The sequence below is a fragment of the Strix aluco genome, chromosome Z, assembly GCF_031877795.1.
Source record: "Strix aluco isolate bStrAlu1 chromosome Z, bStrAlu1.hap1, whole genome shotgun sequence".
NCBI lineage: Eukaryota > Metazoa > Chordata > Aves > Strigiformes > Strigidae > Strix > Strix aluco.
In genome coordinates, this window is record NC_133971.1 from 30450122 (window position 1) to 30473492 (window position 23371).

Genomic DNA, 23371 nt, shown 5'->3' on the forward strand with positions numbered 1-23371 from the left:
CGGCGGCCCGTTTCGGTTGCCGGAAGTGGTGCGCGGCCTCACTTCCGGTGAGGTGTGTGAAACGCCGCGGGCGGCTGGGGACGGCGTTCCGTGTCGGGGATGGCGCTGTGGCTCCCGCGCTCGCGGGACGGCGGCCCTCCGTCGGCGGGCGAGGAGCGGGGACAGGCGCCCGTCTCGCGTCAGCGCACGCCGGAATTGCAGGTACATCAGCGCCCCGCGCCGCCCCGGCACCTTGCGCCGCTTTCCGCCCCCCGTGGCGCGGCTCCCCCGGCCGGCGCGGAGCGGGTCGGTGCCGAGGGGCGCCTCGGCTGCCCCGTGGCCGCAGCCCGACCCCGCCGCGCGGAGGGGGTCGCGGAAGGACGTCGGTCACCGCGGATCCCGGTGCGTGTCGGGGTGGGGGTGCGCGAAAGTGTCCGCTGCCCTCTGGGGCCGCTCCGCCGCCCTGGAGCACGCCAGGAGGGGCAGATGCGCTGCCGCCGCGATGGGGGGCGGGGGATGTGTCTGGCGTCTGCCAGCACCGTGAGTAACAGTTCCACGTTTGGCAAGTGATGTGGAAGGAGCTGGGTTGAAGCTGTCCCAGCACCCTTAATGTTTAAAAAGCAGGTATATAGGCGGCGTGTTTCCCTGTTGGCTAGGGCAAGTTGGCATTTTGTAAGTACATTGTCAGGAACTCTGTGTGTTCTTGCAAGAAGCTGCCATTACGTTAGTTTTCCAAACAGTGAAATTTTTGTTTTGATATAAAAAAAAAAAAGTTGCAATTCCCAAACAAAGTTGGCACAAGAACTTTGATGTACCTACATTAAAGTTTCCTTCAAATAATGTTTCACAACTTGTGCTGTCCTTCATGTCTCTCTGCCAGAGGTTATCAGCACCACAAATTTCATAATATGGCACTGGAAGGCTGAGGAACTAACGCATATGGATTTTTTTTCTCCACTCTTGGTGAGAAGGCATGGCCTATGCTTTAGAGGATAATTTCTTAAGTTACTGAGTTTGAATTGCTAGCACACACCTGGAAGTAATGTAAGCACTGTTGCTTAAGAGGTCATTTTCTCTCCCAGTTGTGAGTGGTGACCTCCTCAATAGATTTGACCAAAAGGAGAATATGCTTGTACGGGGCCTCACCCACTTCAGAACTTAAACTCCACTTTCACTGTCAGTTCAAGGGAAGACGTTGGCCATCTGTTAAGTACTAGTCCATATTGGAATGCAGGCAGCAGCAGTTACTTTACTGTTGTGATCTGACATCACAAAACCGATAACTTTCTTCTCAGAAGTATATATTCAAAGTATTCTCCCACTTCGCTGTTGCTAGCATTGAAGCCCAGAGATAGCCAGAGGTGTTTCAGCTGTGTCAAAAGTATTTTTATAGTCTGGAAACTATTACTGATAACAGTACCTGATCCATAATTTTGCAGATGTGCTTCACAAAGTTAAGACAGCTTAAACTAGAAAAGTCTTTCTAAAAAACATCTAGCTGTATGATACTGTGCTTCATCACTCCAGTGATTATAATGCTGTGTATCTAAGGTGCCTTCCAGGTGCATTATCTTTGGGATGTAGGCCTGTCTGCTCCTGTACAAACTGTAAACTGTCACTTTTCCCTCCATAAATAGTATGTCTGATTTTCCTCACAGACATACACCCAAGGGATTGAATTAGCCTGCCAAGAAGAAAGAGAGTTCGTGAAGCACTCTGTAGAATACACATGGAACCTAGCAGAAGCCCAGCAAAAACTTGGTAGCTTAGCACTACATAATTCAGAATCCCACGATCAGGAATCTGCTCAAGCAAAGACTGAAGCTGCAGAGTTGAGAAGGAGAGAGGAAGAATGGAGAAGAAAAGAGGAAGCACTAAATCTGAGGGAAAAACAGAATCTATGGAACACAGATCCTGTTAGTAAGGAGGTGTTTAATAAGGTATGATACATATCAACGTGCATGAAAACAAGCATTAGCCTCTTTTCTTCATTCTACTTGATACTAGCCTTGAGTGTCTCCTGTGTCCAGTAGAGCACAAAACCACAGTATGTGTTAAATGGAGGTTTTTTTCCTTACTTTGCCTCATGAAAGGGAGCAATCTGCAATCATACTACAAATCTGGATTACGTTTCTCTACTAAAAGTGACGATCAGAACTTGTGTGGGTCATCTGGGTATTAGATAAAAGCTGGCAATGTGCAGTTGCAGCCCAGAAAGCCAATTGTATCCTGGGCTGCATAAAAAGCGGCGTGGCCAGCAGGTCGAGGGAGGCGATTCTCACCCTCTACTCCGCTCTGGTGAGAACCCACCTGGAGTACTGTGTTCAGCTCTGTGGTCCCCAGTACAACAAAGACATGGACCTGTTAGAGCAGGTTCAGAAGAGGGTCATGAAAATGGTTGGAGGGATGGAACACCTCTCCTGTGAGGAAAGGCTGAGAGTGTTGGGATTGTTCAGCCTGGAGAAGAAAAGGTGCTGGGGAGACCTCTGGTTTCAAAATGAAAGAAGGTAGATTTAGATTGGATATAAGGAATAAATTCTTTCCTGTGAGGGTGGTGAGGCACTGGAAAAGGTCACCCAGAGAAGTTGTGGCTGCCCCCTCCCTGGCAGTCTTCAAGGCCAGGTTGGACGGGGCTTTGAGCAACCTGGTCACATGGAAGGTGTCCTTGCCCATGGCAGGGAGGGGTGGAACTACATGATTTCTAAAGGTCCCTTCCAACCCAAACCACTCTGTGATTCTGTGTAGTGCAGGTGTTGCCAAATGTGCTCAACAACAGTTTTTTCACATGAAGAGTGTGCTTCTCTACTGTGCCAAATTCTTAAAATGTAAAACTGTTAGCTTGCCTCTAATAATGACTACTGTAACACAGATTATTTAGCACAAACTTTTTTTATAGAAGAATCTCAGCTTTGATTTCACAATTAGAACAAGTGCATCTCCTAACTTCATTGATTTAGCTGCCTCCAGGCTGCAATGTACATGATTCTCACTGCTGACAGATCATAAAATTCCTACCTGAGTGTTGTGGTTTAAACCCAGCTGGCAGCCAGACACCATGCAGCCACTCACTCAGCCTCCCCTGCCTGCAGGATGGGGGAGAACAGTGGGAGGGTAAAGGGAGACTCGTAGGTTGAAATAAAAAGTTTAATGATTGAAATAAAATTAAAAAATAATAGAAAGTACAAATGGGTAATGTACGATGCGATTACTCACCACCCACTGACTGACAACCAACCTGTTCCTGGCTGGTGATCCCAAAACCGCAGTCCTGGAAGCAAGAGAGAACCCCCTCCTTCCTGGCCGCCCCTCCTCTATATACTGAGCATGACATAACATGATACAGAATATTCCACTGGCCAGTTTGGGTCTGTTGCTCTGGCCATGCTCCCCCCCAGCTTCTTGTACACCTGTGTGCAGGCAGGATATGGAGAGTTGGAGAGTCCTGATCATTTAAAAACAACTGAAAACATCAGTTTCCAAACATCAGAATCCAAAACACACCACTATTCTAGCTACTAAGAAGAAGAAGTAACTCTATCCCAGCCAAAACCAGGACACTGAGGACAGAAGTTTCTCAGAGTTCTTTAGTCAGTGGACTGTAATGAGGTTCTTAGTAGGTAATGCATTTTTTTAAAGAAAACCTCAAATATATGACATGACTTTAAAATCAGAACATAACCCTTTAAATAGTAACATATTAAAATACAATACTCCTATACATGACAAAAAGGTATGTCTGGAGTTTCTGTGATAGGACAATTTTTCTTTCTCAGAGTTTTATTAATCATAAAAGAAAAGAAATAGAAGATGAAGATGTGTCTGGACCACTTATGGAAAAACATGAACAGAAGATTAGACACTTTGGTGAGTATGCTTTTTCCAACATTTCACAGTTCTATCTTCTACAGAATTTGTGTAGGTTTGCTCCTTATTGTACAGAATGAATGCTAACAAATGAAAGACCTGGCTAACAGACTGTTCAGCTTCATTTTATCAGGACAGTTAATAATTTCAAAGCAAAATAAGGTGTAAACTGTAAAAGCTTGTTAGTTCCTGTGACCAATAAGAACTTAAAATAATACTCAAATGAACTTAAGCCATGAAAACTAAAGTTCTAGCAACTTTTTCTGCTGTTCAGTGGGAAAAGGCAGGAACATTCATGGAAATATAAGTTGTGTGTATAAAAGTGCATGGGATTGTCCATAGTGCTCTCCTTTTAACAGATATTTTTCTGATGGCTGTTAAGCTACAATGGTAATGGTAATTAAACACCTACAGAGAATATATGTGCATGGAATTGTGTTTCTTAAAATTGTATTTAATTATCCACTAGGTGTCACTTTAGCTCTCGTAATTGTTGAATCCAATTAAGCACAAAGCTGATCTTGTAAAGTAATCTGAAATTTTGATGGTTCTCTGAAGTGCTTTCCATTCTCAGTTACAGGCTGGTTTCAGATTATGATACATGCTAATATTTGGAATTCCAGAACAATCAAGAGCAGAACTGAGTTGGCACAATTCAATTTTCAGTACAAACTTGGTTTTACTAAGTATTTGGTTTCTAAGGATCTTAAACTGTTTTAATGGGTTTCTAGCCCTGTTAGCCTTAGCAAGGCTTGCAGGTACCAAGTTGTCAGAGTATGCAAGTAGCAGCGATAGGTTCAGGTTCTCTCAATACCTTAACTGCTAAGTGTAATGATAGCAGAATCAGAAGATGTCTCCTCTATTTCAGCAGAAAGAAAAAGAGGCTTTCTTGCAGACTTCCTAAGATTTGGGCAAAAATACTTTGTTGTCTAAATTCAGATTAAGCTGTTACAGAAGCAACCTTATTACAGAAGGTCATCAATTTTTTCCTTACCTCCACAATTCAGAGCTATGTTGATATTTTAATTCAAAATATGTAAGTCCATTGTAAAAAGGGACAGTACATTGATGCTTTTTCAAGTCTCTTGTTCTGTGCTAGCTGCTGCCAAGGGGCGGTGTGGACATCACTAGTCATATTGCATGAGTCCTGTTTCTGGATCCTGCCCTGGCTTCCAAGCAATAAAGAATTTATGCAGAATGGCTCTCTTGAGAACAGCCAAAAGAAATATTAGCCATTGCTTTCTCTTTAGGCATTTGCTTGCTAGAATTAATATTAGCTTAGGTCATTACCACTGAATTATCTTTAGCCCAGTTATAATTATATGCTGATAGACATGTAAAGCTGTACATCTGGTACCTCTTGCCAGTAAGGATTTGACTGTCAGTGATACATGACAATTTTAAGAAGTGGTCTGAGTATTGAGTTCTGATTTTTAAACTCAGCTCTTTACATGAAGGTAGCTTCATGCTATCACAATTCAATCTTCTAGTTAACTTTCCAGTATTGATGTGGCTTTGTTTTTTGAGATCAAGCTGTTCCTGTAATTAAACTCAGATTTCCTAAAAACCTAGCAAATCATGTGTTAGAAGCACTTTCATTTCTGATAATTGCACATTTTCTTTGCATTCTTATTTGCAAACATGTATTCATTTGTCAGAATCACTGAATGTAAATCTCTATACATAAACTTCTTAAACTACGTGATGATGTAACTAATAGATACCTGCACAACTTTGTTAGTATGTATGAGAACTGATGCTAGAGAAGCATTAAAAAATAGAAAATTGTGACTGTTAAAATCTACTTTTAGTAACTCCAAAGTCTGATTATAATTTCTGGTAATGCTCTTTCAGTGTTGGTTAGATATATAAATAAAACCCACAATTTAGCTGCATGCTGTCATTGTGAGTTTAGTGAATTGCAAAGGTGTTATATATACTGGGGTATCAATGCAAGTAACTTCCTTACTGCATTAAATCATGTATCTGTTTAGAATATCTTATCTATATTTCTCTTATTAGGTATGCTGAGCAGATGGGATGATAGTCAAAGATTTTTGTCTGATTACCCATATCTTGTATGTGAAGAAACATCTAGGTATCTCATGTGGTGGTGTTTTCATCTAGAAGCTGAACAGGTATGAAGGTGATGTTTAAAATTGTTTGAAAGCATACAGTTTCCAACTTGCACCATAGAAAAGCTGAGCAACTTGATTAGCTGTTTAACTGTTCTTCCCACCCTCTATTGAAGAAAAACTGTAGTGCATTGTCACATATATGTCTAGTTATAGCTAATTATCAGTCCCCTTGCTTCTCATCTCTTTAGGAATTAGAACAAAAGGAAATTATGCTGAATTTTAGAAATATAATCACAGGAAATATCTTTAAATCATAACTTTACCTTTTTCAGAAGACAGCTCTGATGGAGCAAGTAGCACACCAAGCAGTTGTAATGCAGTTTATTATAGAAATTGCCAGAAGCTGCAATGTGGATCCAAGAGGCTGTTTTCGTCTCTTCTTCCAAAAAGCCAAAGTAAGTCAACTTGGGTAAGGATGGGAGAAAACTCTTAATGCTGTACAAGGGACCAGTGTTTTAGAGAAGGTTTTTTCCTAACCATAAGAGCCTAAATATTTTATTGACTGACTTAAGCTTATGGGAAACTATTTTTTTAGTAATTTTTTTTCTAGACAGAGTATTTTGGTTTAATTACAATTCTGAAAATGAAAGTTTAGGGATTTTGCTTATCCCAGAGGGGAAAGCTAGACACAGCAGGGGGACAGCAGGGTGTTACAGACACATAGTAACTAACACCAGTTTAAGGACTGATTTTGGCTAATTACACCTGCGTTTTCACAGTGTACCTATGTAGTCACAACTTCGCATTTCATCTGCAGTTCAGAGTGGAGCCCAAAATAGTGTCCTCATTACTGAAATACAGCAATCCAGAGCTTTGCAGGAGAAATGTAGGAAGACTGAAACTGTGGTTTGCTGTAGACTGTGTTCACTTATTCAAGACTCTGATGGATCTCAGTATTAAAGTGCAAGTCAACTTGTTATAGCACTCTGGTCAAAAGTAAAGCACAACTACCTGTTCTTCTGAGTTGGAATAGATATATTTTTACATGTCCTTAGATAAATCAATTACTTTACTTCTACATGTAAATACTACAGATTGTCTTAAAAAGAAATTTACATGAAATTTCATTTTAAATTGGCTAACATTCTGGAGTTGTTCACAGCTGTTATTCCACAAAGGGTGTAACATGCATTACTGGGTGTTTTTTTTCAGCACTGTGTATGCTTACAACTCAAAAGTAAATGTGGCTAAAGTGCAAATATTTCATTTTTCTCTTTGCAGACAGGAGAAGGCTATTTTGAGGCTTTTAAAAATGAACTTGAATCATTCAAGACGAGAGTGAGAATCTGGTCACAATCACATGGCTTTCAAACTATGTTACTACATGATCTCAGTGTCAGTCCTGGTCTTGTAGGAGAGCTGATATCTTTTTCACCGGTAGGTTTATTATTTCTAGAAATTAATTTAAAGTAGCATTAGGTCCTGCCTTGAGAAGCTGTACTTTTCTGAAATATAAAGAGCATTATTCCTAGAACTGCTAGTGCTCAGGATATAATGTGCAGTATTATCGATATGCAGGGTATATGTGGGCTTTCTTTTTACTTGGTGGAATTCAGAAAATGTCAGCGTAAGGTCAAAAGCATATGTTAGTCCAGTGCCCTTACATTTTCATGCATCACAAAATTGATCAGATGCTAGAATTGTATTCACAGTCTTTACCACAAGCAGTGAAATGAGCTTTCGGTGTAAGATGACTACTTCTATTCATGGGATCATTCAGGTAAGTCAAGCCTAAGGAAAGTCTTCTGTTGTAATAAAAGGAAACTGAGGTTACTTCGGTCTTTTGTTACAGTACTAGTGATGGTCACGTTCTGGAATGAAGAAGCAACTTCAAAAATTAGGTATTGGGGAAAGAGTCACAATTGAAACTACTTATTTGAAATAATTTGATTAAAGTACCTCTCAAGTAAGATCCAACAACTGAATTTTAAGTAAATATGCAGTCAAGTGCTAGAAATACTGAGACCAAATACAAACTATGGCAGCAAATTTAAAGAATTCTTGACATGGTCAGATAATATTGGTTGATGGGTTTTTCAGAGCTTATTTCCTTACTATTGCAATTTGTCTCATCTTAAGATGGACAACAAAGAGTCTGACTTAAGCTAAAATCTGTTTCTCCCCCTTCATATACACAGTTTTGGAGAATTAAGCTGTCAATTTTTCATCTGTTGCAGAGCACAGGTGATCTACAAGATTTCATAAACAGAGATGTCTGCAATTTAAACTCTGTGATACAAAGAGATGAAGAAGAATACAAAATGATGGACACAGTATAGAACTTAAGACTGAGGCCAAGTACTCTTTTCCTTTTTTCTTTTTTTTTGAAAGAAACAAACACGGCTATTTTCTTGACACTTATTTTTCTGGGTACTGCACTTTATTTTTGGTGTCAGACTTTTGTTGTTGTTGTTTGGTTTTAGGTGGGGAACGAATTTTGAAGGGTGGGTAATTCAGAAAAAACTTGTAATATTGTTTGAAAATGTGCTGCTAGGTTTTTGGTTGTCCTTGAAGAGCAGGGTTCTCATATTGCCGAATGTGAAACTGGATGTGTTTTCTGCTACTAATCTTGCCTTTCACAACTTTAGAAATTAAAGTATGAAAAAAAATATCTGCACAAATACAATGTTTACAAGAAGTGGTAGATTCTTGGTAGAATCTGCTGTTGTCTTACTGCAGATGTGAACATGTTTTACTCTATGAATACTGGAGATCACAACTGTATTCATGCTACCTTGCTGACATTATAAGCTCTTAAAATTTGGTTATCACTAATAGCAATAAATCAATATCTGGTATCAGTATTTCAGATCTGAATGGATTAGATTAAAACACTGGCTTTCTACCTCTACTAAGGGGATTTAAATGTTACATTGTGCTTTCATTAAACATAACTTGGTTTTGTCCTAAAATGTAAGCAACACTTGGCTACATATGAGTGCTGGGTTGTATGATTTCTGAGAGTGTGACTTCTTGTTCACAAGGGTGACTCCAGATTTTTTTTTTTTTAAAACCAAGTCGTATTATGGGGAGAAGCATTTGATGGAGGGGATGGAGGGAACTTGAGGTACAAGAGGTTAGGCTAAGACTTCAGTTTAAACAAAAAGTTTTGTTGCAGTTCCTATAGGTAACTATGTGGGGTTTGAAAGGTATTTCATATGCTACTAAACTGAAGTGTATTTCTGACATTGTCAACTCAAAAAAATCAAAGTGAAAAATCATTAAAAGCTTCCTCTTTGAGGAGCTGGAAATCCAAATACTATTTCTAGACAAGGCCTTCCACAGAACCTCTGCAATGCAAAATTCTACTGTGTTTGTCTAACTTGCTGCTATTACAGCAGTTCTATCTATAAAAATGTATACCGCAGTTGGAAGACTCCAGTGAAGACAGCTCATATCTCCAATAATGGTATCAGTACTTGCTCTCGGTCCTTTATTGTTCTGATTGTATGTAAGGTCTGGAAGGTTTCTAGATTTCAGTAGTCTGATGAACAGACTACTGCCTGCCTGCAGTTGCTAATTCAGGCAAAAGCTGTGCTGAGATCCAGTAATTTTAAGCTTTGGCTATAGCAGAGATAGGGAAAAGTTAAGTCTGCAGTGTATATGAGACTGATTATTAGTACAAATGCAGTAGCAAAAGTAGGAGATCCCAGATCCACTGCCAGAAGTAGCTTTTTGCATGCCTTGTGTTCTCTAGCAGTTCTTTTGCAGACAGACTGAGAATAAAGGAGCAAGCAGCAGCTCTGTCCCAGATGCAAATTAGAGATAACCAGCTTCCGTAGTAATTTTTAAGTTTGACAGATACTCCAGAGACAGTGAGCAAGCACTGCCTCCTCCTTAGGAATTACTTAAGGGAAACTAGTAACTTCAGGTTGTTTTTTAACTGAACATTATATACAAGTGTAGTAAGGGCAGTGTAGCACAGTGACTTCCAGTTGCTACCATTAACAGTAGAGCCACACTGATCTAGCAACCTGTGATGTACTGAACATTATTTTTAAAGTTTCTAAGGGACTAAAATTGGATGGTGTGGGAATAAGTGTCAAATCATAAGGAGATTCCCTCACTGTTCTCCTTCCAGCTAACTGAAACTTGTGTAGGCTGGCAAAAAAAAAGCATAGCTTTATTCAAATCAAAATGCATAAATAGAAGTAAGCAGCACAGCAGAGTTTCTCATTGTAATGTGGTAGCTACTGTTTTCTAACCATGACTTTAAGGAAGTGCATCTCTAAACTCACTCAGTCTACAGCCTCAATATAGACACTTCTGAAGATGAAAGTACAAATGGTCACCCTTTTGGCAAGTTTTCTTTAAAATGTAAGGAAAGTTGCTTGCAGTGATAGCTGCTGCCCATATTGTTCACTTACAGTAATGGGAAAGCTTTACAAATTCTACAATGACAGTCTTCTTTAGACTCAAATGCATCTCAATATTGGTAAGGCTAAAGCCAGATGTGCAAATGTAGTCCAAGGTACATCACCACCACAGCTCTGTAGTTGCTTACAGTCACTGGAAAAGGAGATTGGGACCCACATTAATAGGACACAGCTACTTCAGATGTTGCTTAGACAGAGTTGGTTGTTCCTCATGTTTTGCTGAGTCTTCCTGAAACTCTCAGTCTGGCGAGCATAAAAAAAGGGCTAGGAGAGTTCACTGAAAAATAGCAATGTCTGCATTACCTGGACTGTTAAAGTGTGTGGCCTGTGGAGGTTTATAATTCCAATTATCTAGTGAATAAATACAACAGCTGGTCAGAAATGTGAATTAATAGTATGAACTCATGAAAACTAGTCCAATTGCTACAATAAAACTTGCTATAGTAATATGACAAAGTTAATAATTTGACCACTGGACATCCTGGTACTGGCATCAATAAGCAGTAGTTTTTTCAAAGATAGCAGAAAAGACACATTCACTAGTCAAGATCATCTAGCTACAGGTTTACCAGATTACACTTAATCTGTTCAGTATCTGCTGTCTTTTTACTCATGAAGTATTACACAGCTGCACAAATAGAGAGGCTTTACCAAATGTGTTACACATCATTTTAACTCAGTTTCTCATCCCTGCAAGATAGCTTCTCTCAGGGCAGAAATATAAACATAGTAATAAGGCCAGTCATCCAAGCAAGCCTTAAGGGTAATTTAACCCAGCAAAATCAGCTAACACCTGTGCAAGCAAAAGAAGGTGACTATCTTCTATGACATCAACCTATACGTGTGTCCATTCTGGTCTGAAATGGCTTTTTGCAGCATGGTGGTCATGGTTCCCCACAGCTTCTGGCTGGCCCCAACTAATCACACATTGAAGAAACATGTTTTTGTGTCCTTATCGTTGCTTCGCACTACATTTCATGAGTAAATAATCGATGTGCTTTGCAATTAAGCTGTATTCTGAAATGTGTTTCCTTTACCAAACATTATGCAAACATAAATATTTTCTAAATAAGAGACACAAGAGTATCTGCTTTTGTTAGAGTCAGTTACTATATTATAAAAATTAGGTATATTTAATATTAAAAAAATTACAGCATTGAAATGAGAATGACAGGCATCAAAGTTTTAACTTACATTATGATAAGGACATTAGACTTTAATTACTGATCAGTCTGGTAGACTACTGAGAGAAATCCTTGATTGCTGGATCTCATGTAATCAGGTGTGAACTATGACAGATGAGCAGAAGTTAGACCTATTTTCACCTGGGAATGGCAGCATCTTTCTGACTCACATCTGGCAACTTGGTGTGGAGGAAAGCATAGATATGTGGCCAGATCTTATTGGTTTCTGTTCCAGAGAAGGATTTCAATAGCCCTTTTTCCCTAAGGAAGAAAAAGAAGAAAACATCACAGAAGTAAAGTTGCTTAATTGTTCCAAGATCTCCACGTCACTTTAAGATTGCCCTGGCAGGAGTGTGCTTATAATAAGCATGTGATTTAACATCAAGAACAGCCATAACACTGGGAATGCAGGCTGGACATGCATTACCCTTCCTCAAACAGTAAGCTATTGGCCACATCAGTTCATAAAACTGACAGCAGTCTACAAAGTACTTCTTAATAACAAACTATGAAGGGTAAAAATAAGAATGAGCAATGCAGTCATATAGCCCATGTATACAGCAGTCATCCAACAACTGTGACGAACCCAGGTGTTGTAAAGTTAGACCTCAAAGATGAAAGAAGGTGCATCAGAATAAGCAAGTGAAGCAGGACCAGTCAAGTTATTCTGAATTAGTTCTAGTAGCTAGTTTTATCTGTAAAGTATGTTATTATCAGTAATAATAATAGCTTAGGCCTGTCTTACTGTGGTGATCTGAGGCATTTTCACTTCAGAAAGCTGCCTTAGAACAGCCACTCCTCATTAACAGTTTTTCTATTTGTCTATCACTTCTTGACCCCTTGCCCTTGGTAGGAGGGCTTCAATTATACATCCAGAAGAGAAGGTACTGTTAAATCCTCAAAAAAAATAAACTGTCTCTGTTATCTTACTAACCAGAGCTATGTTGCTCAGAACAGTACTATAATATATTGAATAATGCATAGCACACTTCGTAAAGCTAAATATAGCTGCAGTGAAAGGCCCTTTTGCTCAGCAGGCTCCTGAAGAGGCTTCATGCAACAGTGGAAAACATACTCACTTTACTGGGTTGATTTCTTACTGAGTTGATGAAAAATACACTGCTACTCATACCACGTTCACTGTTGCAGTATCTCTGTAACTGAAGAGATCTGTTCCTCACTATGCTAATGCGGAAGAAGCTTTTAGAATGTGGAAGAATAGATTTTACTACTTACCGATAATATTCTAGAACAGGTTTTGTTTGTGCATCGTAAGCCTGCAGCCTCTTGGTAACTGTCTCTGGCTTATCATCATCACGCTGAACAAGTGGCTCTCCAGTAATATCATCGATGCCCTAATCATGGTTAAAAGCAAACAATTGTGTATATTTCTTATTTCTGTTTAAGTATGTTTCATGTAATTTTCTACTTAAATTATGATCAGTTTCCAGTTAGCCAAGGTGTAGATTTCTGCTTATAAAGAGAAAAGCTACTGCGCGTATCTTATCTGGAATATAAAATGTCAACTTTCCGGTAAAACAGTCCATCAGTTCAAAACATTTTCTTGGTATTGGCAATGAACATCAGGTCATAGTAATGACGTACTTGTCCTCTGGAACATTCACTGGATATGGGAAATATGTAGACAAAACTTTCACATATGAGGGAAAACAATATTGTTGGTAATATGTTCCTGCATAACAGAAAACAAGCAAGAGACGAACTGGGCCTTTGTTTGATAGTAATGAAATGGGGAAGGGAGTTAATGGCCCTTTGATTTCAAGTCACAAAACAGAAGAGTTATCATTTAGCAACAGCTGTACAAAAAATGGCATAAAAGGCAGCTGAAGTTTTTCTAGGATTCAGTGAACAGAGGTAGGGACCTAAAGTATGAACTATGACAGCTCCAACTTTACTGCACATTTCACCTCCAATTTACTGAAGTGCTTTAAGTCATTATGGAGCTTATAAACCTTGAAACCAGCAAGGACTGAAGACATTACCACTGGCATATCTTGTGAAGCACTAGCTAGTGGCATAAAAGTTGGCTCCTCCTCAGGGGCACTGAACCACTGTGCATCTGATAGAATATGAACCACCACAGATATCAGGGATTCTGTACTCCTTCATACATATTAAATAAATTATCAAGAATTTTGATTTTCCCTAAAGACAAGTTTAATCTGACATTTGGAGTGGAAACAGGAGTGTTTTCCTTTCCTGCTTGCATTCTGGCAGTCAGTTTCAGAGAATCAATAACCATCAGTGTTCAGTAAGCTTCTCTGTTCATGAAGGTGTTAAAAAATTCTGTTCCCATCTGTATCATATTAGAGATGGATTTATATGGTCAAACTTACCTTGTTTACATAATATAATCATTTAAAACACTCAAATGTTTCTTTCTAGCATCTGTGCAGGCAGCCATACTAGTGCCTTCATTGTACCTCTCATATACTGAGCCTTCAGCCTTGCATTCACTCTAAAGCCATGATCTTTTGGTTCTGTTGAGTAAGTAAACATTTTGCAGGTCTATTACATAACAGAGACAACTGTATTTCAGCTGTTCATCTCCATTCCATAATTTCACTTCAATATTGCAATCTACTATGTTGTGATATGCCTGCTAATTAGTGGAAGGTACAGTGGAGTATTCCTAATAGCAGAGCTGTTGCAGCTGAGGCCCACTCTTTGGCAGGTCTGATAATTCTCTGTTGCAGCTTGCCTATGCTCTTCTGCAATTAAAAATAACCATGACTTAAAACACAATGTTTTAAACAATAGAAAGGCATTGTTTCTAGTCGCTCACTTCCAGTGCTTACCTGCTATTTCAGCTGGCCTCTTTTACTGCAACACTGAAATCCAAAAACTACAAGGCCTGGTATGCTTCTGATGTAACTTAGTAGAGCTTCCAGGTGAAATGCGATGCCACAACAGGCAAGTTATTTAGAGTTAAGGATAAAATACAGCTTGGGCTGAGTTGCACTACAGCTAATCAGAGTTCCTCAAAAATCTCAAGGTAACAATGTACAATCATTATCTTCAAGTTTACTACTCCGCTTTAAGATACCTCAAGCCATTACCTCTTTGATGTGTTGAAAAGCTTCCCTGACTGGCAAGTTTCTACATCTAATTTTGTGATACAGCAACTGTTCCCTTGAAATCCTGGTTAAATACAATCACAGGGAAAGCATTAAGTGGATTCATCTGACTGATGGTTTGGTGTGCTTGCTAGATATAAAGACTGAGTCCTCTGGAGGAAGGAAAAGAAACTACATTTTGGACTGTACAGGCTGCAAACTTGCAGAACAGGCTAAGAACATGCCCAACTCCTATGCCGGTGTGTGAGACAGAGTATTCCAGATCACTCAACAGCTTTACCAAGAGCTTACAAAATACCATGGTGTTTCATTCTCCAGCGGACAAACACATTGTCCATCAGCTTGAGCTTCTACCAGGTCACTAACATAGCCTCAGAGGCAGTTTTGCCAAAAAGCTTCTGTGCTCCTAATAGATGAAATGAGCCTTTTTCTTCTGAGCTACTGTGTTTTGCAACAACATACGCAAACAATATTTTACTGCCGTTGCCAAACGCAGTGCAATTATTTATTTAGTGCCAACACCGACGTGTATTGCTTACCTGCACTCTGGGAGGACTGAATTCAAGATTGTAGACTCTGCCACTAGCAGGGTGGATCCAACGTGCTGTAAGCCGACATTTTATGGTCTCAAATGGCACATCTAGGTCAATCACAGTGTCTATCTGACATTCTTTATCCAGGGCTTCTGCCTGAGCAACTGTTCTGGGGAAACCTTTTTAAAGAAACAATTCCATAAAAATCCAAAGGCAGAGTTATAGTAAAAATTACCTGGATTCAGTCATTAGAGAAAATAATTGTCAGACAGGAAAAAAAAAGCATCGTCATACTGTAGAGGTTGAAGACACATCAGATTTTCCAAGTATTTTTCACTGTGTCATGGCACTTTTAACTTGTTAAATGCTTCCCAGCTTCCATTTTCTTACTTCAGTTAATCATCTTCCCAAAAGCGTAACAAATAAATGCAAAAAGACCCCATATTCATATGTAATACATACCACTACGTTGAAAAAAAGCATTGTATACACATTTTGAACAATAAAAGCTATAGGCAGTTCACTTGTTTGTAACAACCTAGAAACATTTGTGACAACTCTTTACTTCTACAGTTGTGTAAGTCTGGCTTAAGCAGATGATCATTACAAACCTAAGACAAATATATCTACCAGAGGCAGTTTAGGATTAATTTTACGTAAAAGAGTAGCTTTAGAAAGAGTTCCGGAAAGTCTAGTGTATCGAACTATCCTCAAGGATAGTGAGAACACTGGGAGAACACTCAGGATGAACAGGAATCTGTTTCTTCACTTAAAAGACACTGCATTTTGCCCCATGAACTCTATGGCTCTGGTAGCGTGCCTTCAAAGGCACATGTTACAACTAGAGAAATCTAGTGGAACTTAAGAAGGAGGGGGTGGGGAGAACAGAGAACAAGAAAACCAAGGTCTCCACAAAGAATTTAAAAGTTGACCACAAGAAATTTTAGCAGTCAAAGCTAATGCAGAACATGCACCATAGATTCACTGGAATAATACCTCTACCCCCAAAGCTCTTGCACAGTCTCATGTTCTTCAGTAGCTTCTAATTTTCATCATACTATACAAGTAAACTTCTCCATTAAGGCAAGTACTGATAGATAAAAACTTGAGAAACTCTTCTTTGCATAACATTGGTTGATGAGTCCATTGCCTGAGTAAGGAACCAGCCAAGAACTAGCCTTAAAACAGAAAAAAAAAAAAATTTATGGTCTTAAGTCTACTGTGTCTTGTCTAACAGATCACAAGAGTTAACTCAGACCAAGCTCTTGCTTGTGCATTAAGTCTGATGAACCTCGTTTGCGTCACAGTCATCAACTGCCTTCATCCTATTTCTCGTTGATATTATCTCATGGAAGTGTTTCTAAATGTTACGAGCAGAGGGCAACTCTGGACTCCAGCACTGCTGTGAGCCAACTCCAGCACTGCTGTTACTCCTTACTATTGACGAGCTAGTCAGCCACCACACATCTTAGTTATGCAGCTGGAAAATGAGTTTGCTTTGGGACTTAGTAATGAGAAACTTCCTCAAATTAAAGCGCCTTTACAAAAGCATTTAATTGAAACTGAACCAGTGTTTGCTGCATACAGTGTTTTCTCAATACAGAAAAAAAAAAAATCTACAAGATGTGATGAATTATGAAGAATCCAGGAACACAAAGTGTCCTAATTATACAGCACATAAATCCAAGCAGATCATACACACACACACAACTCAGACTGCTACATCTGCTATGACTCTAGAAGCCACCAATCTGTCTTAAGACAGTGAAAATGGGTATTTGGCTATGTGAGCATACAAGCAGCTCAGCAATTCTATTTCATTTGGCCCAGCTGAACTCAGCTGTTTGTTCTGAGTTCCAGTTACCAAACTAAAGACTTTCTGGTTAATATATTTAAACAGAACAGTGTTGTTCCTACAGAGCCAATTATGCCAGAGCTATCCCTAGTTGAGTCTCCTTACAAATGCTGATGCAGACAAAATTTCTGCTCCAAAAGTTTAAAGGCAGCAGCATGTTAACGTGCAGCAGAAATTGATTTATTCTCTTACGGTCCTCCTTCCACCATCCTCCTGCTAATAGTTGCCCTTGTGCCCAGCTATACTGCTACACATCCAGATCCACATGGCTGGAACTGTGTGTATACAGGATCTGGAACTAAAGAAAAAAAGAAAGATCTGCAGCTCTTTCCTTTATTGATTAGGTTTCATGGTACTGTTCACTGTGTGAATTAAGTCTCTGTCTTTACTAAGGAGGAACACAACTAACTAAAGCCACCAGAACAGATCACTGTACTAGAAGCAATTATAATGTGGGACAGAGAACACTGTGGATTTTTCACTTCCTCTAAATAAAAAGCTACACCAACAACATTTTAGTTTTATCTACTGAGACAGGTTGTGACTAGAATCTGAAAACATACACATCCAGCCTAGACGCTATCTTTGTGCTGTGCACCCAACTGTATTCCCATGGGCTGGGGTAACAAGAGCCATTCAGTTCATGAAGACAGCAGCAAATGCATTTTCTCTCTACCATGAATGGTGAAAGCAATGAGCTTACACTGCAGAACAATTCACTCTAGGGAACAGAACCAAAGAGCAAATGAAAGAGACCTTTTAAAACACTTAAGCAGTGGGTTTGCTAGTGATTTATTACACACTGCACTGCTGCAGTACTTGCTTTCCATACTTACCTTGTCGCTGCATCACATACCTACCTTTCTAAGTAATTCCTCAGCTCCATTCTTCAGAAGTGTTCTATTTCCCAAGAAAAGGCTTTATGAAAAGAAACTCTCAGTGCATATTTTAAAGGGGAAATTACAAGAGTTGCCAGTTTTGAAAATTTTACTGGGGTGTTGAACTACCCTTTTCAAGATGAATTAAACATCCCTGTAATGGTCTGAAGGCACGATGCACCCAAAGCATTTTACAGCCAAAGAAACTGGGACAGACTAGCTGCTGAAGGTTGACAACAAAACTCCAGTTACTACAACTCAAGGATGGCTACTGGAGTGTAGCTAACTGCAAGTGACCAAAGCACTCCAAGACTTCCAGTGCAGATCTTCTCTCCATATATAGTGATATTCAATATGCTAACTTACCATCCAACAGCCAGTTATACCGATCTAGACCTTTTAGCTCATTCAGCATTAGTCGTGTCATGATGTCATCTGGAATAAGCCACCCTTGATCAATGTAGGACTTGGCAAGGATTCCAACTTCTGCAAAAGTAAGAGAAGTTGCATTACATTATCTATGAGCTTCAGCAAGCAAAAAGATGGCCACAAGCCTGCATAAAATTTGTTCTAACCAGGATGGCAGAGAAAGTAAAGTTGTAAACAAGACAGTATGCTTGCTGAATTTAAAAACCAGATGATCAGTTACAATCTGATCAGGCAAAAATGTATTAGATTGATTTGATTGGTCTGTAGTTCCATGGATAGCAACAGGGCATTCAGCACACCTTTATCCCCACACCCTCCAAATACTTTCACTAGTAAGTATATTCAAAATACTAGGTTTCAAAAACAAAGATCAGGAGAGGCCATCAGGTAGAAGAGTCTTCAAAACAAGAAATGTAAAGGATACAAGCTCATTAAGACATTAGCCCTCATATTTCCTGTCAAGTAAGTTATTTTCTCAGTTTAGTGGCTAGTTATTAACTTACTACTCCACCAGGAAGAGAAACGCCTTTGGTATTTAAGAGAGCAGTATGCAGGGGGACACGCTTGCCAGATACGTATTTTTATGATTACTAGAGTTACAAGAGGATGTTTATAGATGTTGTAAACTATTTATGGGAGTGTGCATACACTAGTATTTTCCCATGGGACTGACTAACCTTTAATTTAGCCCTCCGGCTTGCCAGAATGCCATCCACACATCACAGTTCCGGATATCACACCACCCTCCTACATGACAGGCAGTAGCATGTTGTAGTTGACCCAAATTATGCGTATACCCAGAAAGAAATTAATTTGTCTGGGTTGTGTCCTAGGCACAAAGTCTCAGTGGCCTTCGTTTATAAAACAATTACCCAATTATGTAAGTCACCCAGAATAGCTGCTAGATTGGTTTTATCACGGATCTGTAGAAGCCTTTACTTGCAGCCAATTCAGATCTAGTTACAGTAAACTAAGCAGAAGAGAAAACGGGATGGACTGACATACCAACACAAGAGATAACCACTTTCAGCAGAAAGCAATGAAGAATGCTAGTCCCATCACTTGATGCAGTATTGGAACATGCAATAGTACAGAGGCCATTTTTTAAACAAGACAACTGAAAAGCAATAGATGCCCTCAAGTAATGCAAACAGTAGCTTTGGCACTGGGGAAAAAAAAAAGTAATAAAGGGACAATTTCCTGTTACTGGGGGTTCACATCTATAGTCAGGCTTTGAAAAGTTTGAAGATCCTTTAGAAATAGGCACTATGGACTTTGGTCAGATTTCCTATAATCCTCACAATGTGGAAAAGAGTCAGACTCGTGCTTGAGTGCTCCAGCACATCACAAACTAGAAGGAAGGTGACAGTATGCCTGGGTACAAAGTGTCTATTCTTTTCCCTACCTCCTTTCTTCAAGGTCAGCAAGTCATGCCTCTTATTTATTCTAGTGCACTTTCAACTATGTACCTGGCAAAAGTAGGCTGGGAGGAGGAGTAAGTTACATCTAGATAGTTCAATGTGTACTTGATGCTTGATCTGTTACTAATTTACACTGCACCATTGCTCTAGCCACAGTGATCTAATAATATGCACATGGCAAGGTTGATAACAGAACTGTACTAACACACTTTGGAAAGACAGATGAGCTTTTGGGCCCAGAGAGGTTTAGAGTATGGCAAGCAGCAAGGTTCTATTATTAGACCAGCAGAGCTCGAAACATGCTGCCTCTCTCTACAAACCTCAGGTTGTTTAGAAGAAATAGGCACAACTGTACCCAAGTAGTTATATGTTAGGACAGTAAGTTCGTATACTAGACCATAGCTGGGTTGGGTTTTTGTTCTGTTGTTGGGGGTGGGATTTTGTGAGGTTTTGTGGTTTTTCTTTTGTTTTCTTTTTTCCAGCTTGGGTCTGAAACCACTACAGGCATGGCAATCTTTGGAATTAAAGGCAACACAGGTCTCTTTCCTGTCTAGGTGATACAGGTACCCATGTTTCACGGTTTTGCAGAAGAATGGCATGTCCTAACTACATTACAGCAAACAACCTCTAGCCAAATTCACGCAGGTTGCTTAGCACTAGAGAGGCGGCCAGAGACTCTACACTCGCCAAAGCAGCGGAACATGGTAGTAAGTACAAATTGCTAAGGACACTCATACGTTCAACAGGAATTTTCAACAGACAAAGTCTATTTTCACAAGACACCAAATGACAAAAATGCCACCGTATAACTATTGCTAACGATATTTAAATTTTCCAAGTGTTTTAACTGCCCAACTTAGCCTAACACCATTCCCAAAGAACTGGGAATTGCAGGACTCTTCTATTATAATCAAAACTCATAAACTCTTTGCCTTGAATAAACTTATCAAAGCTCTCTGAGTTGCCTCTCCGTTCCTCTCCCTCCTTCAGTGCAGTTATTCCTGCTACTTCAGTATTCATCTCAATCCTTTGGACACCATTTCTGCAATGAGTGAGTCACTTTCACTAAAATTAAAACAGAGCTTCGTCTGGGTTAATTAGTGAATGAAAAACTCTGTAGCAGATTCCTCTAAGTTCTGTGATAGTTAATTCAGAGCAAACTTCATCATCTCTTACACCCTCCACTGCCTTCTCTCCTCATGTTTAGGGTTTTAATGTGTCTGCTACACTTTCACTTCACATCTTGGTTCTCCTTCACATTCTTTCATCCGTCCAACCCACATAGAACACTCTGCCAAATCACTTTTCTTTCCACTACTTCATGGCTCCCCCCTCAAACCAAGCAATAGGATATTTCCACTTGCAATTTCCTCTTCTCACACACCCTTCAACTTGATTCTGGTGCTCTTTGATCTTGCTTCCAAGACGTACTGAAAGAGCACAAAACCTATTTAGTAAATAACATATTTCCTTCATCTTCTGGGACGCCTTCCTTCCCCGCTAGGCCTTACTTACACCAAAAGTCCTTAACAGCAACAATTCTGGGTTTGTGACCTTCTGTAAATAAAAACTCATGCTTGCACAACCAAATAGACAGAAAAAGCATGAATGTGATCAGATATGCCTGCACAGGTGGTGCTCCTAGCTAATGTTTAACTTGTAGATATCAACTGTAGTAAAGTCAGTCAACAAAGCTAGTCATTCTTACAGAGCAAACAGAATTTGTGTGAAACGAAATGTGGAAATCAGATCACAATTGATTTCATAATACAGATAATTTTTCACCTTCAAACATGCTTATAAGCATCCAAAACCAAGACAGCCAGTTACCTAACCATAATAGTGCAGTGATGCAAGTGAATGTAGCCCTCTCCAATTTCAAAGTGCTGGAAATAACAATACTCTCATTTCCTCACATGCAACCTGAAATGGTCCTTACAAGGTTTTCGGCCCCACCATGAAGAAAAGCAGATGCGGAAGTCAGGAGGGGACCTTTCATCATTGCAAAACACACGAGAGAGAGGTTGTGGCATCTCAACAGAGAGCCAGAGGTCAAGCTACGACTATATAGTAAGTATAATTCACATCATTACCTAATACAAACAACTCTGTACCCAAACACAGACCATGCTGAAACCTAAGCATGATATGAACTTGTTGTAAGACAATAATAATTTAAAAAGCACAAGGTAATCAGTTTGAAAATTTTGCCCGTTGTTTTTGGAAAGAACCACTACTCTTATGCCTGCCAGTTCAGGACAAGGCCTTCTAATTTTGGAATAGCTGGTAATCCTAGGTGCCTCTGCTTCTAGTCACCTAGAGATCTGAAAAAGTCTGATTACCCAGATTGCCTCCTCTTGCCCCGTCTGTTAAAAACATGAATATTTTTCCCTTTCAAGGTGTTTCAGCTGGAAGACTATCAGAAATGCCTACAAAAAATGCTGGGTGCCTACGAAAAGCACGAAGACGAGGAAACAATTAGGTGTTACAAAACAAGGAAAACGGGCTAAACCCCAGATATGCCCCGTTCACGCTTACAAAGAGGATGCCAAGTGAAAGCTTTTAGAGGATCCCCGGCTGAAGCTCTCAGGCCCACTTCGGTGGCCTCTGGCCTCCAGGAAGAGCTGCGTGAGGACGCCCAACCTCGCGGGGGGTGGGGGGCGCACACAGAGGTGGGACTGCAGAGCCGAAAACCCCCTTCAAGAAGCCCCCAGATGCTTCCGGACAGGGAGCGATGGGTGGGAGAAGGGAAGGGAAAGGAGCGGGGCGGGGCGGGCCGGGGAAGGGCCGTTCCCCCCCGCCCCGCGGCGGCGTGGGGCCGTGTCACGCGGGAGCTTCCTGCCGGGCTGCGTGGGGCCGGTTCTCACGGAGCGGGGGGGGTGATCGTCGTCGTGTGTGTGTTTGCGTGTGTGTGTGCGCGTGTCCGTGTCCCCCCCGCCCCGCAGCGGCCCGTCCCCGTTCCCACCTGTCTTCTTCTGCATGTTGTCCCTCAGCAGGTCGCCGCTGGAGAGGTGCTTCATCCCGAAGTGTTTGATAATCCGAGCGGAGACGGTGCCTTTCCCGGAGCCCGGGGGCCCCATGATGACGGCGCGCAGCAGCGGCGGCACCACCATGCTGCTCCCGCGGGCAGGGGCTGCGCGCCGCGGAGCGCCGGGCGGAGCGAAGCGCCGCCTTCCCGGGGAGCGCCGCCTCGGGACCGGCGGCGGGAGGGGCGGGAGGGAGCCGAGGCCGGTCCTCCCAGGGAAAAACAGTGGCAGCTTTTCTGGCTGTCAGTCAGGGGCAGGAAGGAAAGAACCTTTACGTAAAAGCACAGGGGGGTGGGGGATAACTAAAGCAAATCTCATTTTAGAAAGTGAAGCATCAGAGAGCGTTAGGGCATCACTGCCCTAACTGGCCCTGACCAACCTCCCACACCCCTCTGCCCAGGGCCCCCATTTCGACTGTCCCCGGGGTCCTCAGCCCCTGCCCCAGCCTATTCCCACTCTCAGTCCTGAACTATTGTGAGGACTTCCCAGACTGACCTGGGACATTGCTGTTACCTGGGTCATGGCTGTTACCGTAAATCCGGTCTAAGAAGAACCCTCTAAGACTTAGTGTGAAGTTTCAGAAGGCAGGC

The 23371-nt window shown here is 40.8% G+C and overlaps 2 protein-coding genes and 1 long non-coding RNA gene across 5 annotated transcripts; 2 read left to right on the forward strand and 1 right to left on the reverse strand.

The window, feature by feature from the left end:
- The first annotated feature begins 32 nt into the window (after window positions 1-32).
- On the forward strand, window positions 33-8910 carry CDC37L1 (cell division cycle 37 like 1, HSP90 cochaperone). 2 transcript variants are annotated; one of them, XM_074813251.1, is made up of 7 exons: window positions 33-201; window positions 1638-1919; window positions 3753-3843; window positions 5866-5981; window positions 6254-6376; window positions 7203-7358; window positions 8159-8910. In XM_074813251.1, the coding sequence occupies exons 1-7, from the start codon at window positions 100-102 to the stop codon at window positions 8258-8260; spliced, it is 972 nt and encodes a 323-aa protein (XP_074669352.1). In that variant the 5' UTR covers window positions 33-99; the 3' UTR covers window positions 8261-8910. The 2 variants fall into 2 exon arrangements, with proteins under 2 accessions (XP_074669352.1, XP_074669353.1); XM_074813252.1 differs by lacking the exon at window positions 33-201 and adding an exon at window positions 252-942.
- Window positions 8911-11448: 2538 nt separating this feature from the next.
- On the reverse strand, window positions 11449-22914 carry AK3 (adenylate kinase 3). Of its 2 annotated transcripts, none has more exons than XM_074813253.1 (5): window positions 22721-22907; window positions 18272-18391; window positions 15179-15351; window positions 12778-12896; window positions 11449-11802 (listed from the first exon to the last, which is right to left on the reverse strand). In XM_074813253.1, exons 1-5 carry the CDS (start codon window positions 22866-22868, stop codon window positions 11679-11681), a joined length of 684 nt encoding a protein of 227 aa, XP_074669354.1. In that variant the 5' UTR covers window positions 22869-22907; the 3' UTR covers window positions 11449-11678. The 2 variants fall into 2 exon arrangements, with proteins under 2 accessions (XP_074669354.1, XP_074669355.1); XM_074813254.1 differs by lacking the exon at window positions 11449-11802 and adding an exon at window positions 12620-12701 and having other exon boundaries at window positions 22721-22914.
- Window positions 20091-22705, forward strand: LOC141918594 (uncharacterized). The gene is made up of 3 exons (XR_012621726.1): window positions 20091-20462; window positions 21698-21825; window positions 22155-22705. It is a non-coding gene; the product is annotated as an uncharacterized LOC141918594 (long non-coding RNA).
- Window positions 22915-23371: the final 457 nt, after the last annotated feature.